Raw genomic sequence first — 15,537 nt, 5'->3', positions numbered from 1 at the left:
GGAATTTTGTTTAAATAATCTACCATTACCATTTGGGTGGAGGTTGGATAGAACATGGCAATGTTCTGATCCCCACGTGCAGAGTCTTGATCTTCAAAGCGCAGCAGTCCCTGCATTCTGACCGGGTTGTGTGGGCAGGCTTTGGGTTACAGACCATAGGGCACAGACCCATTAGAGCATCAATGACAGCGTCTGACCAAAAATGCAATAAGACGTAGCAAATGTGACTAGCAAACCAACTATATTGTTTGGAAAATGAGAAATAAATGTAAGTGAGAGAAAAGCCCTGCCCTACTTGTTAAGCTGCAGTGTAATACAGAGGCTTGCACTGCAAAGCTTGACAAACTGTAGAGGTTTAACGCACCTGCCAACAAAGAGAGAAAATATTAGCTACAAATGCCACAAGAGTGACAAATGCAAATAAAATACCCTATAAAATTGTTTGACCATAAATCGTAGGTACTGCCAGCCAAAAAAAAAAAAAAAAAAAGTTTTTGTTTCGTTATTATTTGGCTTACAGTACCTAATGGAGATAATTTTATTCAGTAATGTACGCACCTCATCTGATTGTTTAATGTTGTCATGCCGCTTTTCAAGGTCTGCATACTTTTTCCAGTAACCATAGCAATACGGATAGTGTATGAAAAATTTGTCAAATGCTTTCCTGGCAGCCATCAAGTGATTCTGATGAAAATAAAACAAGGTGTTTAAAAATCCTGGAAGTTTGTGTCACAAAAATAGTTATTATTTCTTCCAAATGTATTATCTCAAATAAAATAAACTGGCAGATTTAAAAACCACACACACACAGATCTTTTTCCTGCATATTACAGTCTTATCCTTTGAAACAAAAGGAAGTAATTCTGTCAAATAGCAAGGTAACTTTTTATTTCAGTGATTATACACACACGTATGCACACACACCAATTACTACAAATATGAGACTTTGTACTAATATTGACAAATACATACAAATGCTATAAGTTATTTTTAAAGCTAAAAAATGTACATATCTAATGTTATTCAACTTAATCTGAAAATTATAAAAGAGGCAATTTTAATTACAAAACAGTAAACCTCATCTGTTATTACTTGATTAATCTGTCCCTTCTAGTCCCATTTAAATAGTTACTAACCTCCTGTTCTACATACTGAAGCAAATATACCCAGCCTGTAAAATCCTGAGGATTGTTTTCTACAGTTTTCCAGAATTTTTCATATTCTGGAGGGAAATTTGCTTCCGTTTCTGTCACTGGAAGGTCCACAGCATTTGTTATTTCATTTTCTTCTGTAGTTGCATTCACATTAGGAGATCCATCAGGGGACTGTTCCATTTCCGTAACATTCATAATCTCAGTACTGAAATCAGCAGACTGTTCTACCACTACCTCTGAACTGTTGCCTGTGCTGCCATTACTAGAATTTCTGTACTCATCCATGTGAGAATTTTGCATAGTTGTTTATTTCGTCTTCAGTTAATGATCTGTGGAAACACAAAGAGGAACATCTTCCAAATGTTTATTTGGCATCATCAAAACCACCTTTTAAAAGCCCCAGTTAGCTATTAAAGGAATATATTAATTTCATTCTTGATCTCTGAACAATGGAACCACTTAATCAAAGAATACATGTATGTTAAATCGGGGAAAATGTTGAAATTTTATCTCCAGAAAAATTGCATTAGCCATGTAGCAAGACACTTTCAGTTGCCTATCCAGTATCCCCTTACCATCTTCCTAGTGAACAATGTTTTTGGTCAGAGTAGCAATATATCTAGCCCCATGTAGGGAATCATGGAACTGCTACAGAGCTCTGGGAAAGATTTTGCTTTTCTGAGAAAAAGGGACAGTCACAAATAGTGTAGATTCCACCACTTTCTTATCACCCTGAATGTGAACATATCTAAAACAACCTATGTCCTTAAAGCAGCCAATAAGGGATGGGCAAGGAAAATTAAGAAATGCCAGCACTGACGTCATCAGCTACTAATAACCCAATGCCAACTTCACACTGTGTGCAAAAATAAATCCCTATTTGTTTAAACTTATTAGCAATAGACAGGTTTTCTATTACTTGAAGACAAATGAAGTCCTAACTGATTAACCCACTAACAATGCATGGAAATGGCCATTTCTCCATCTCCTCCTATCAGCACTAAATATCATAAAACCTAATTTTTGTTTATATGATTAAAAAAGAAAAAGCAGTACCTCATTGTGATTTGCATTTCTTTAACTATGAGAAAGCTGGATTTCTATTTTTTTCTTAAATGCCTTCACATCCTTATTAATTACTAATTTTTATTCTTATTGGTTTGTACAAGATCTTTGTAAACTAAGGAGATAAGATCTTTATAATATACATTATAAAACATTTTTTGTGAGTTTTTCTTACTAGTTTTTTTGTGTATATAGAGGATATCTTGTAAATTGTCAAGCAGATATGAAATCCAAATTTTAAAACATGTTTAAAACATTATTTCAAAATATAGTATGAAGCAAATTTTATGCCAACAAAGGAGAAATTTAACATGTTAAGTCAGGAGACCTTCTGAGGTTGAATGCCACTGGAAGAATTAACTATAACCAAATAAATCTAAGGAATGTTAAAAAAGAAGCGGGGATGGACGCCTGGGTGGCTCAGTTGGTTGAGCATCCAACTCTTGGTTTTGGCTCAGGTAATGATCTCACGATCCTGGGGTCAAGCCCTGCTGGGGCTCTGTGCTCAGGGAAGTCGGCTTGAGGATTCTCTCTCCTCCCCCTCCCCCCACTCATGCATGTGCATGCACTCTCTCTCTCAAATAAATCTTAAAAAAAAAAAGTGGTGGGGGAAAAGAGAAGAGAAAAATAAGGGAAGGGAGTAGTTCGAGTGGAGACAAAAAGTTAATGCCTAATGTATGTCTAGTCTATGTTACATTCCTGGTAATATTTAAGTACAAGATAAAGTCATTACTCTAGGACTTATTAATTCATTGGAGAGAGATCAAAAACAGACAAAACAGAGAGAGAATTCTAAATGAAACAAAGTCAAAGTTTAGAGAAATCAACTGAAAATTATGGCCATCTAGAAGAGCTTCATGAAATACAAAACTGGATCTTAACTTTGAAAAACTGTAAGTTTTAGAACAATAGAAAAAGAATTATTATTCCAGAATAGAGAAAAGCCCACTCGACTTGATAGAAAAATCCTTCTTGACAGTAGACAACAAACAAGTAGAAATTAGAACTAATTCGAAGAAGAGAGAGACCCAACCAGAATGAACAGCTTTTACATTGAGGAAGAGGAAGGGTAAGCAGCAGAGAAGGCAGGGTATAGCCAGAGGAATTTGAGAGGAAATGATAGAAGTAAATCTACAGAGGCATCTGATAAGAGATAATAATACAAGAAGCAAACCTAGTTGGTACACAGTAAAAGAGAATCCAAAGTAATAGACTATCAGAAAAAAATGTCCTTCCCATTAGCTTTTCCAGGTTTGAGCCATTTGAGGCCCTAGAAAAAGGCAAAGAAGTTCTCAATTTATTTTCTCTTTTTCCCCTTCCTTTAAAGAAAAGACACATTTGAAGATCAATTTTCCATATGCAAATCAGTCATTGGTTTGTGTCTTTTGATTTCAAAGCCACTGTCAAACAAACAAAATGTTGGTTGATACATTCTGAGTCATTACCACCAGCCCTATTCTAATTGCATATTTAAGTGGAACATAATGGTTTCTCCTGCAATCAGCAAATTTACCACACGCTTGCATCTTCAGAGATTATCAATTACTCCACACCCTGCAATCAAAATGCTGTAAAAAGAACTAAGAACATCATCCTTACCCTTAGGGAGATCATTTTTCTGATTACTCCAAAAATCACAGAGCCAAAAGAAGAATACACTAAAGTTATTTTTTTAATAAGTTATTCCAACATATTCTTCATAATGTGGCAGTTAACTAGTCCCACTTTATTCTTGACAACAATCAATAACTTCCAATTATCAACATAAAACAGCAAAGGGGCAAAAAATATCAAAAGGAAGGAGACAACTGTGGTTTTAGCATGAAGACAACCAAACCAACAGAACAAAGAGCCCAGAAATAAACTTTTGCATATATAATTAAATGATTTTCAACAAGGATACCAAGATCATTCAACAAAGAAAGGGCAGTCAGTTTAACAAAAGGTGCTGGAAAACTGGATATTCACATGCAAAAGAATGAAGTTGGAGCTTTACCTTATACCACATACAAAAATTAACTCAAAATGAATTCAAAGCCTGAAGGTAAAACCTAAAACTATAAAATTTCTAGAAGAAAACATACGGGAAATCTTCATGATACTGGACTTGGCAATGGTTTCCTGGAAATGACACCAAAAACAAAGGGAACAAAAGTAAAAACAGACAAATGGGCTATCTCGAAGTTTAAAACTTTTGGGCATCAGAGAACACAGTCAACGGAGTGAAAAGACAACATAAGAATAGGAGGAAATATCTGTAAATCTTATATCCAATTATGGGTTAATATCCAGGATATATAAAGAACTACAACTCAGAAACAAAAAAGTAACTTGATTTAAAAATGGGTAAAAGACTTCAACAGAATCTCTCCAAAGATGATATACAAATGGCCAACAAGCATATGAACAGATACTCAACATCACTAATCATCAGAAGAACACAAATCAAAATCACAATGAGGTATCTCATCACAACCATTACGGTAGCTACTACAAAAACAAAAAAAACAAAATAAGTCTTGGCAAGGATGAGAAACTGGAATCCTTGCACACTGTTGGTAGGACTGTAAAATGATGCAACAGCTACAGAAAACAGTATGAAGGTTCCTGATAAAATTAAAAACAGAACTACTATATATGACCAAAGAATCCCACTTGGTATATATCCAAATTAACTAAAAGCAGGGACTCAAAGAGCTACATGCACGCCCACATTCACAGCAGCACAACCCACAACAGCCAAAAGGAGCAAGCAACTCAAATGTCCACTGACAGATGAATAAACAAAATGTAGTATATACAATTAAATATTATTCAGCCTTTAGGGTGTTTTTTTTAGAGAGGGAAAAAGAATGAGAGAGAGCGCCCAAGCGAGCAAGAGGAGAGGGGCAGAGAGAGACTCTTAAGCAGTCTCCACACCCAGCACAGAGCCGAAGCAGGGCTCAATCTCTCAACCCCGAGATCACAACCGGAGCCTAAATCAAGAGTGTGATGCTTAATCAACTGAGCCATCCAGGCGCCCCTCTTTAGCCTTTAAAATGAAAGAAATCCTGTCATATTCTATATGGATGAACCTTGAGGACATTATGCTAAGTGAAGTAAGCCAGTCACAAAAAAAGACACTGTATGATTCTACTTATATGAGGTATCTAGAGTAATCAAATTCATAGAAACAAAATAGAATGCAGTTACCAGGGAATGCAGTGAGGGAGAAAAGGGGAGCTGTTTAATGAATATAGTTTCAGATTTGTAAAATTAAAAGTTCTGGTAATCTGTTTACAACCATGTGAATATACTTAACACTACTGAACTATACACTTAAAACAGTTAAGGTAAATTTTATGTTATGTGGCTTTTATCACCAAAAAAAGGTAAGACAACAGCTTAGTTATAAGTAAATTAGGAAATATAAAGTACAAAAGACTAGGAATTAGAATTTGCAAATCCTTTTTTTTTTTTTTAAGATTTTATTTATTTGAGAGAGACAGAGATAGAGAGCACAAACAGGGAGAAGAGAGAGAAGCAACCTCCCCGATGAGCAGGGAGCCCAACATGGGGCTCGATCCCAGAACCCTGGGATCATGACCTGGGCCAAAGGCAGATGCTTAACTGACTGAGCCCCCCCGGTACCCATCCAAATCCTTTTTTCATCATGAGATATAGTACAGTAAATATTAGAATGAACAGGGCTAAGGGGAGTGAGTCTAAGTTCTCTCCCTTAATAGCATGTGATCCTACATCAGTCTTACTTTCCTCACTTCTAAATTAGGGACTAACAATATTTGCATAGGGCTGTTGAGAACATCAGATGAGATAAAAGCATGTGGAAGTCTATAAATTCACATAAATCAAAGTATCACTGCAAACAAATTCCTCAAATAGCATTTTCCAATCCTGATGTTATACTTCAAAATAACTGAGGAGGGTGCCTGGGTGGCTCAGTCGTTAAACATCTGCCTTCGGCTTGGGTCGTGATCCCAGGGTTCTGGGATCGAGCCCCTCACTGGGCTCCCTGATCAGCGGGAAGCCTGCTTCTTCCTCTCCAACTCCCCCTGCTTGTATTCCAACTCTCACTATCTCTCTGTCAAATAAATAAAATCTTTTAAAATAAAAATAAAAAATAAAAATAAAATAACTGAGGAAAAGACAAAAGAATTTTTTTTTAAGATTTTATTTATTTATTTATTTGACAGAGAGATAGAGCACAAGTAGGCAGAGTGGCAGGCAGAGGGAGAAGCAGGCTCTCTGCTGAGCAGGGAGCCAGACGTGGGGCTCGATCCCAGGACCCCAGGATCATGACCTGAGCTGAAGGTAGCCACTTAACCGACTGAGCCACCCAGGTGCCCTGACAAAAGAATTTTTGCAGAAGTTTTAAAAGGAGGAAAAAAGCTGTTGACTTTGACTCCATAAAACCAGCAGACAACAGAGTTTATCTGGAGGTCTATCTTATTTCTTGATTTTTCAATTTTAGACATTTTTTGCTCTTACTAGATTCCTGATCTCAGGGTGGTTGGTGAGTTTGAGCCCTATGTTAAGCTTTCAGATTACTTAAAAAAAAAAAAAAAAAAAAAAAAAGGTTTTGAAGGAATCTTTTCATTGTTTCCTAGCACAGGGTGTTGCTTTTTTTTTTTTTTTTTTTTTTTTTTGATCTATTCATTTGAGAGAGAGCTTGCGCACTAGCACAGAGGGGAGGGGCTGAAGGAGAGGGAGGGAGGGAAGAAGAGAGAGTCCCAAGCCAACTTTACCCTGAACGCAGAGCCCAACACAGGGCTCAATCCCACAACCCCAAGATCACAACCTGAGTTGAAACCAAGAGTTGAACACTTAACCGACTGTGTCACCCAGGCGCCCCTAGGGTGTTGCTATTGAGAAAACTCCTCTATTTGAGACCTGTTTTTCTCCATGGTAGCTTTTAATCCAGGTGTTCTGAAATTCCAAAATGATGAGCCTTAGGGTAAGTCTTTTCTACTCATTCTGCTGGCATTCATTCAGAAGGCCTATTTTACTCTAGATATTTACATCATTCAATTCTTATATTCCATATTTATCATTTATGTAATAATTTTCTTCCCTTGGTTTTCTATTTTATCTTTGTTGAACTCACATTACTCAGTTGTTGGACCTCCTGGACTGATCCTCTACTTTTCTTACCTTTTCCTACATTTTTCCCCCATCCCTATGACTCATTCTACTCTGAGTGATCACTTTTACTAGATTTTTAATATATGAATGAAAATTTTAATTCCCTTTTTTTACTCTGAATAATCCATTTTACAGTCTCCTATTCCTGTTTCACTGCTGCAATATCTCCTATGTCTCTTTAAATTTTCTTCTGTTCTCAGCACTGTCTCTTCTGAGTATTTTTTGACTATTTGTTTTGGTCTCTCAAGTAGAGTGATCTTCAAACTGCTGTTCAAGAATTGTGAGGCATCACACAAAATCAGAAGCTACATAAAGCTTGAACACTGTGAACCTCAGTGCAGGATGGCAGTCTATTGAGGGGGAACTCACTAAATGTCAGGGCTTTACATCATTTCCCTGGTGTTAAGTTTTCCCAAAGAAGAATGTTTCAACCTAAAAATATATACAGAAGGCAGTAAGCATTCTGGGACAAAGAAGAAAAACAGGGCTAGTGATCTCACCATTCAATATGTACACTTTCATTCAATTTTCCATTTTCATCAAGACCCTTCACCCCTGTCCCAACTCCCATCAGCTGTGTCAAAACTTCTCTTGTTCCACCCTTTTCAAATAATAAACATCTAGTTTTTTGCTAGTTATCTTATATGGAGAAGGAAAATGGAGGGTCTAAACTACTCCAGACTTCCAACCAATTCTATAATTTTTAGCTCCACTCAGCACTCTCACTTTCAGAGGCACGTGGTAACCAATATTCCTGAGCCTTTCTGGAGTTTTGGGGGACAACTCCTCGTATTTCTTATTAACTTCCCTCTCTGCAGGCAAAGAACTGAATGCAGAAAAATGAAAACCTAAGTTCATCAGTTAAATCCAGTCCATCTTTTTTCTTCCAAAACGTTTTAATTCTCAGGTTGATACTTCCTCTTCTGTCCTTTGTCCTCTAGGGTTTACACGATATTATTTCATTTTTATGTTATCTTATTTTTTATTTTACTGAAATTAGGTTTACAAATTATGCTAAACCTTGTTCATTTAGTTTTTTGTTTTTTTTTTTAATCTCTAGGGGCGCCTGGGTGGCTCAGTCGGTTAAGCGTCTGCCTTCGGCTCAAATCATGATCCCAGGGGCCTGGGATCGAGCCGCTCAGCGGGAAGCCTGCTTCTCCCTCTCCCTCTGCCTGCCACTCTGCCTACTTGAGCTCTCTATCTCTGTCAAATAAATAAATAAAATCTTAAAAAAAAAAATCTCTAACCAATATCATTTCCTTGTGTAATAATATTCATTCAATAGATATTTAGTGAGCAACTTGTGTGTGTCAGATACTGTCTTAAGCACTGGAAATTTAACTGTGAACAAAAAGTCCTTACTCTCAAGGAGCTGACATTTTAGTTGAAGAATACAGCCATTTCTTTTTTTTTTTTTTTTTTAAGATTTTATTTATCTGACAGAGAGAGCACAAGCAGAGGGAGAGAGAGAGGGAGAAGCAGGCTCCCCACTGAGCAAGAAGCCCGATGTGGGACTTGATCCCAGGACCCTGGGATCATGACCCGGGCCAAAGGCAGCCGCTTAACCGACTGAGCCACCCAGGTGTCCCAAAGAATACGGACATTTCTTAAAAAAAAAAAAAGTATGTTTACAATATGTACAAGATACTAAGTGCTAAGGGGAAAAAAAAAAAGAGAGGATGATGTAGTAAGTCAATTATACAGATATGTAGAGCAAGAAAATTCCAGGCAGCAGAAAGAGCAGTTCTGAGACAAGTCCTTGTTTAGCGCATTCACAGAAACATAGATAAGCAAGAAGGGCAATACGCTGGATTTGCTTAAATATCCCTCAATTTGGTTTGAGTCCTTCCTAATATTTGGCTTTACTAAGTACATCACAGTACATCTTCTCATGTAAATGCCCATTTTTGAAAAGCTATTTTTTTGGGTTTTATTCTCAAATTTCAATATGCTAACATGTAGCATAAACCTTAAAATTAAGTATATTTTGACCTACCAATAACACTTGTAGAATTTTCTCTTAAAGAAATAATGAGGAATCCACAGGCAACTATTAGAAGGATTAGACTAACAAAGTTGCTAGATAAAAGAGAAATACATAAAAAGTGACATTTCTATAGTTAGAAATAATTCTTTTTAAAGTCCATTTTAAAGAATTAATCATGAACAAGGGTGTTCACTGCAGCATTTTTCCCAGGAAAATAATCATCTGTTGGTTTACCATGCAGTCCAGTCCATACCACTCCAAATAAAAATACTAATTTCTCATAATGAACTAGTTGCCACAACCAATGGTAAGTCTTTATCCTTATATTTCTATTAAGCCTCCATTTCTTTCTTAAAATTCTTTACATCTCCAAGAAGCAAATCTATTATGATACCAACCTCCAAATCCCCTTGCCTCATTTATAATCTTGCCTCTTTTCCACTCTCAAAAAGTATTTGTTTTGTATCTCTACTATAGCACTCCTACAATGGCTGAAATACATAATCATCATTGGTCCTCCTCCTTCCCTTGGTCATAATGGATAAAATATCTCTGCTCCTAGCAAAGGTCACACCCTGAACTCATGAATTGATCATTTCTCCCACCCATCTTCTCAAGAATGGTGGATCTTAAATTATCTTTACTCTCCACTTAGCAGTTTCTCTCAGTGTCTTAAATCACTTCCAATAGCATTCAAACATGTAGATGTTTTTCTTCTTCTTCTATATAATTTGTAACATATATACGACAATTCAGCTTAAAAACAAATAAAGGGTAATCAATCATAACCTATGTTAAGGATCTGGATTTTGGGGGCGCCTGGATGGCTCAGTCGTTAAACGTCTGCCTTCGGCTCAAGTCATGATCCCGGGTTCCTGGGATCCAGCCCCCCATCAGGCTCCCTGCTCAGCAGGAAGCCTGCTTCTCCCTCTCCCACTCCCCCTGCTTGTGCTCCCTCTCTTGCTGTGTGTCTCTGTCAAATAAATAAATAATATCTTTACAAAAAAATGTTTTTAAAAATTAAAAAAAAAGGATCTGGATTTTGTTTTAAGGACAAAGCCAATGAAGTTGTACAAGCTTCTTATCTCTACTTCTGTAACCTCTATTTCCTCTTCAATTTGGTTTCATCACTCTCTAAAATTTGCCAAGGTCACAATCTTCTTGTTCATTAAGTCCAATTAAACATTTCCTAAGTCATCTCCCTGATCTACTCCTTATAGCATCCAACAGTAATGATGACTTTCTACTTGAAAGGTTCTCCTTTCTTGCCTTTTCTGACATATCACATTCACCTAGCTTTCCTCCTACCATTCTGAAGAATTTTTTTTTTCTTCACAACAGTCCTTTAAGAATTGGTAGCACCCAAGATTTTGTCCTCAACTCTCTCCTTTTCTCAACCGACACTCTCCTTGGGCTGATAATGTTCTTCCATTTGATATATTTCCTTCACTTGGCTTCCAAGTCACACCATCACCTCTTTCTATCTCACAATCACTCTTCCTCCTGAGCACTAGTCTCCTCAGGCACTTGATCTTTCTTTCAAGGTCATCTACCCCTCTCTATCTCCATTAACTCCCAATCTCACACGGTTTTAAATACAAATACTAATTATATGCCAACTCCCAAATTCTATCTCCAGCCCTTTTTTCCAGACTCCAGATCCATATATCTAACTGCTGTTTTTATCATCTACACATACACAACCATTTCAAATTACAAAATGTCCCTAAGTGAACTTCTGATCTCTCCCCCAAAACTTGCTCTATCCATTGCCTTCCCCTATCTGCTGACAGAAAATCCTCCTTTCAGTTGCTCAGGCCGAAAATCTTGGGAGTCATCCTGAATTATTCTTTCTCTCACACCCAACCACTTTGTTATGGAACCTTTCATATATATTCAGCATCCCACTTCTTACAATTCTCATTCAAACCACTCATCTCCCATCTAGAATACTATTATAGTCTTCTATAACCTTCTATAGATAACTGTCTTCTTCCCTTTTGCTGCACCCCACCCCTACCTCCCTGTCCCCAGTCCATTCTCAGCATAGCAGATAGTATTCTTTCTAAAACATAAATAAGACCATGCCACTCCACTGCTCTATCTCACAGAGTAAAAGTCAATGTCCTTGAAATGGCCTACTGTCCCCCTCCTACCATTTATCTTTTGACCTCATCTTCTCGACTCTTGCCCTCACTCACCCCCAGCCACACTGACATCTTGTTTTCTCTAAAACAGACCATATTCTCCAGCCTTAGAGCCTTTGAATGGCTGTTTCCTCTACCCAAAGTGATCTTCTCCCAGATGCCTTCCTTACCTTCTCCTTTGTTGATATGTCACCTTCTCGGGGTGTCTGACTCTTGATTTTGGCTCAGGTCATGACCTCCGAGTTCTCAGATTGAGCCTGGTGTGGGGCTCTGTGCTCAGCAGAGAGTCTCCTTGAGATTCTCTCCCTCTCCCTCCCAACACCCGCTCCCAAACCCACTCCCTCTCTCTTTCTCTCAAATAAATAAATCTTAAAAGGAAGGAAGGGAAGGAGGGAGGGAGGGAAGGAGGGAGAGAGGAAGAAATACTGGTCACCTTCTCAGTAAGACCTACCTGGGCAATCCTATTTAAAATTGTAACTTGCTCTCATCACCGGCATACATGATCCCTTTTACCATATTTGATCCCCTTTACCGTCCTCTAATTTTTTCTTTTAGCCATAATATTATACTATAACATAGTAAATAATTTACTCATTTAGTATACCCAACATGAAAATTAACCATCCCCTTCTTTTTATTCACAGTACTACTGCTATAGTTTAATCATTATCTCCCCACTAGACCAGTATTTTTCAAACTGCAGACTGCTCCAGACCAGCTTTTTCTCTTTTTGCAAATGAAAACTAAAATGGAAAAAAAATTTTATCAGAGGGCTCCTGGGTGGCTCAGATGGTTGAGCGTCTGCCTTCGGCTCAGGTCATGATCCCAGGGTCCTGGGATCGAGTCCTGCATCGGGCTCCCTGCTAGGCGGGGAGCCTGCTTCTCCCTCTGCCTCTGCCTCTCTCTGTCTCTCTGACTCTCATGAATAAATAAATAAAACATTTAAAAAAAAAAAATTTTATCAGAGTGCTTCGCACATAGTAAAGGTATATTCTTTTGTGACATTTGCTGTGATTATACACACACACAAAATTCAATTATTGCATACTGAGTTGCATGACACACTGAAGACACTTATTTGTGAAAGAATGAATGAATGAAAGCATGTCATCATATACTGCTATGATTTCAATTACCAGCTATTTGTGATAATCCTGAGACACCATTTATTGAACAAGTATTCTGTTGAATGTCACTTACCATTTTTAAGAATGGGAAAAACAAAACTAAGATTAAATAATTTGTCAAAGGTTATATGGTTAGTAAGGAAGAGAGACAGGATTCTAACCCATGCTAACACCAAAACTCTCCCCATTCTCTAAAAACTTCTGTAGCCAAGAAATTCTGTTTTTGTTGAAGTTTGGTTTTGTTTTGTTTTCCAGTTCAGCTCCTTTCCACTTCAAGGCCTTAGTGTACCCAGTTTCTTCCATCTGGAATACTCTCCTACCCCTATACCCCATCCCCACTTAGAACCCTCAATCTAGCTGAAGCCTCATTCCTCTGTGTGTGAAGTTTAAACATCACTTCCTAAAAAGTTTTCCCATACACTCCAAATTAGTTAGCTTCCCTCAATGATGCTTCCACAGCATTCTGTCTTTTTCTCCATAGCACAAATCACATTTGTGGTACTTGTTTGATATCATCTTTCCTACTAGATTACAAGTTTCTTGTGAGTAAGGACCAGATCTACCAATACACAGGGATAGAGTACACCGGGAGGACTAGTACTACACACTCAATTCATTGAATAATAAATAAATAGCATCAGAGTCCTTAGTCCCCCCAGACTAAAAACTAATATATTATTTTCATAGCCACATGAGAAGTTGTATAATAAAGTACTTGGGCTTTAGGGGCGCCTGGGTGGCTTAGGTAGTTATCATGATCCCAGGGTCCTGGGATGGAGTCCCGCATCAGACTCCCTGCTTAGCAGGGAGCCTGCTTCTCCCTCTCCCTCTACTGTTCTCCCTGCTTGTGCTCTCTCACTCTCTCTGTCAAAAAATAAATAAAATCATTAAAAATAAATAAATAAAGTACTTGGGCTTTAGAGTCGGACAGAACTGAATTAAAGATCTGGCCCAGTTACTCATTAGGGAACAATGAGCAAGATACTTAACCTCTCTAAGCCTCATTCACAAAATAATCACAAATACCTTGCCATAAAGATTAACTATCCTCTTCACTCACATTGCTATTACTACAGTTTAAGTAATTATCATCTCCCCTCTTTTTTTTTTTTTTTTAAGTTTATTTAAGCAATCTCCACACTCAACATGGGGCTCTAACTCACAACCCAGAGATCAAGAGCTGCAGGCTTTACTGACTGAGCCAGCCAGCCAGGAGTCCCTATTTTATATCCCCTCTTGAGTAATGTTTTTCAATTTTCAGACTGCTTCAAACCAGCTCATTTTTTTAATGGAAAAATACAGAATTGAAAACAATATATCAGAATTCACGCACACATTGAGGGCATATTGTTGAAATACATACAGAATGCAACTGGTGTTTATTGGGATGCAATATTACATGTACAACCTATTATGGGTCGCAGTCAAAAAATTTGAAAAATACTGCTACACTACTGCTACAGATAAATAAATAAATAAATTATTAATTATTAATAAATTAATATTACTATAATATTAAATACAGAACAGAGGCCGTGGTTTTATTCACTACTGTGTTCCTAGAACCTAAAACAGTGTCTAGTATATAATAGCACACTAAATCTCTGTTGAAAAAGTGAGTGACAAATCTGGCCCCAACTTAACTTTTCAAACATACTAATCCTACAGTATTCCTCCTCATTGCTATTTACAGAGCCCAATGTAGTTTTCATGTCCAAACCTTGGCTTACTCTATTCTCTTAGACTAACAAAACTTTCCTCCTTTTCTCAAACAATGCCTTTTTACTACATTTCACTTTCTTAAAAAATCTTATTAGAGGCCCAAAGTCCACAAGCATGAAAGGAAACATGGTAAATTATAATGTGACTATGTAGTACATTAAAAAATACAGTTCTAGGGCGCCTGGGTGGCTCAGATGGTTAAGCGTCTGCCTTCGGCTCGGGTCATGATCCCAGGGTCCTGGGATCGAGTCCCGCATCGGGCTTCCCGCTCCTTGGGAGCCTGCTTCTCCCTCTGTTTCTCTCTGTCTCTCATGAATAAATAAATAAAATCCAAAAAAAAAAAAAATACAGTTCTGTATCATACATTCAAATTTTAGTTCAGTTATAGCATACATTAAACATTTCACTAACAATTTAGCATGCCATCTTAAAATTTAAAAGGTCTTTTGGAGGATCACTTAACCCATACTTAATTAAAAATGTGAAGTCTAATTTAATACCTCTCTCTTAACTCCCTGTAGGCACTCAAAATCACACCATGTATTATTCTTTTCATAAACAGAGCAACACAAAAATATCTAAAGTCATCACTAAGGACTAAAAAGTCAGTAATCTGAGTATTGCAAATCAACTAGCTTTGCAATCTACAAGTTACTCTGTTCCTCATCCACAGATAAGCCAATTTGAAGACACAAGTTGTTAAGAAGAGACTATCATAACCACTGGTTTTGGCAACCGTTTTAGAGGCTAAGAAGAATGTTCACAGACTGACCTTTTTAATTTCCACATATTAAACACTTAATATGTTCCAGAAACTTAACTTTATATACATATATTTACATAAATGACTGCATCACCTCCAAGTCTTTGGGGGGGAAAAAAAAATCACCATTCGACTGGAACTACTACTTTCTTTCTCCTTTTGACTATTTTTCACACACACACACACACACACAAAATCCTATGTTTCATGCAGATTAGTTATTAACATCCCAGAAAAGGTTCTGTTCTTTTCCTTATTTATTTTTTAAGATTTTTAAATAATCTCTACACCAGATGTGGGGCTTGAACTCATAACCCCGAGATCAAAAGTCACGTGCTCTATTGACTGAGGTGGCCAGGTGCCCATTCTTTCTCTTTATGACATACGTGTACACACACCTTTTATAATTTGATTTATAAAATTCTTTTTC

General features: G+C 37.3%; 1 protein-coding gene across 3 annotated transcripts in view; it reads right to left on the bottom strand.

The window, feature by feature from the left end:
- Window positions 1-15,537, bottom strand: part of PRPF39 (pre-mRNA processing factor 39) — a 40,692-nt gene that overhangs the window by 23,766 nt on the left and 1,389 nt on the right. The window contains exons 2-5 of one of the 3 annotated variants that reach the window (XM_064570990.1): window positions 1,137-1,483; window positions 559-684; window positions 296-364; window positions 30-192 (exon numbers count right to left, since the gene is read on the bottom strand). In XM_064570990.1, the coding sequence (XP_064427060.1) occupies window positions 30-116 (87 nt within the window). In that variant the 5' untranslated portion in view covers window positions 117-192; window positions 296-364; window positions 559-684; window positions 1,137-1,483. Of the gene's footprint in view, window positions 1-29; window positions 193-295; window positions 365-558; window positions 687-1,136; window positions 1,484-15,537 lie in introns of those variants that run through there. The other 2 variants (XM_045900773.3, XM_045900777.3) reach the window with 2 other exon arrangements.

The sequence above is a fragment of the Mirounga angustirostris genome, unplaced genomic scaffold (assembly GCF_029215605.1).
Source record: "Mirounga angustirostris isolate CCGP_5_RB_7025 unplaced genomic scaffold, mMirAng1.0.hap1 SCAF_9, whole genome shotgun sequence".
In the NCBI taxonomy this organism is placed as follows: domain Eukaryota; kingdom Metazoa; phylum Chordata; class Mammalia; order Carnivora; family Phocidae; genus Mirounga; species Mirounga angustirostris.
Note: the sequence above shows the minus strand (reverse complement) of the source record. Positions and strands in the feature narration are given on the sequence as shown.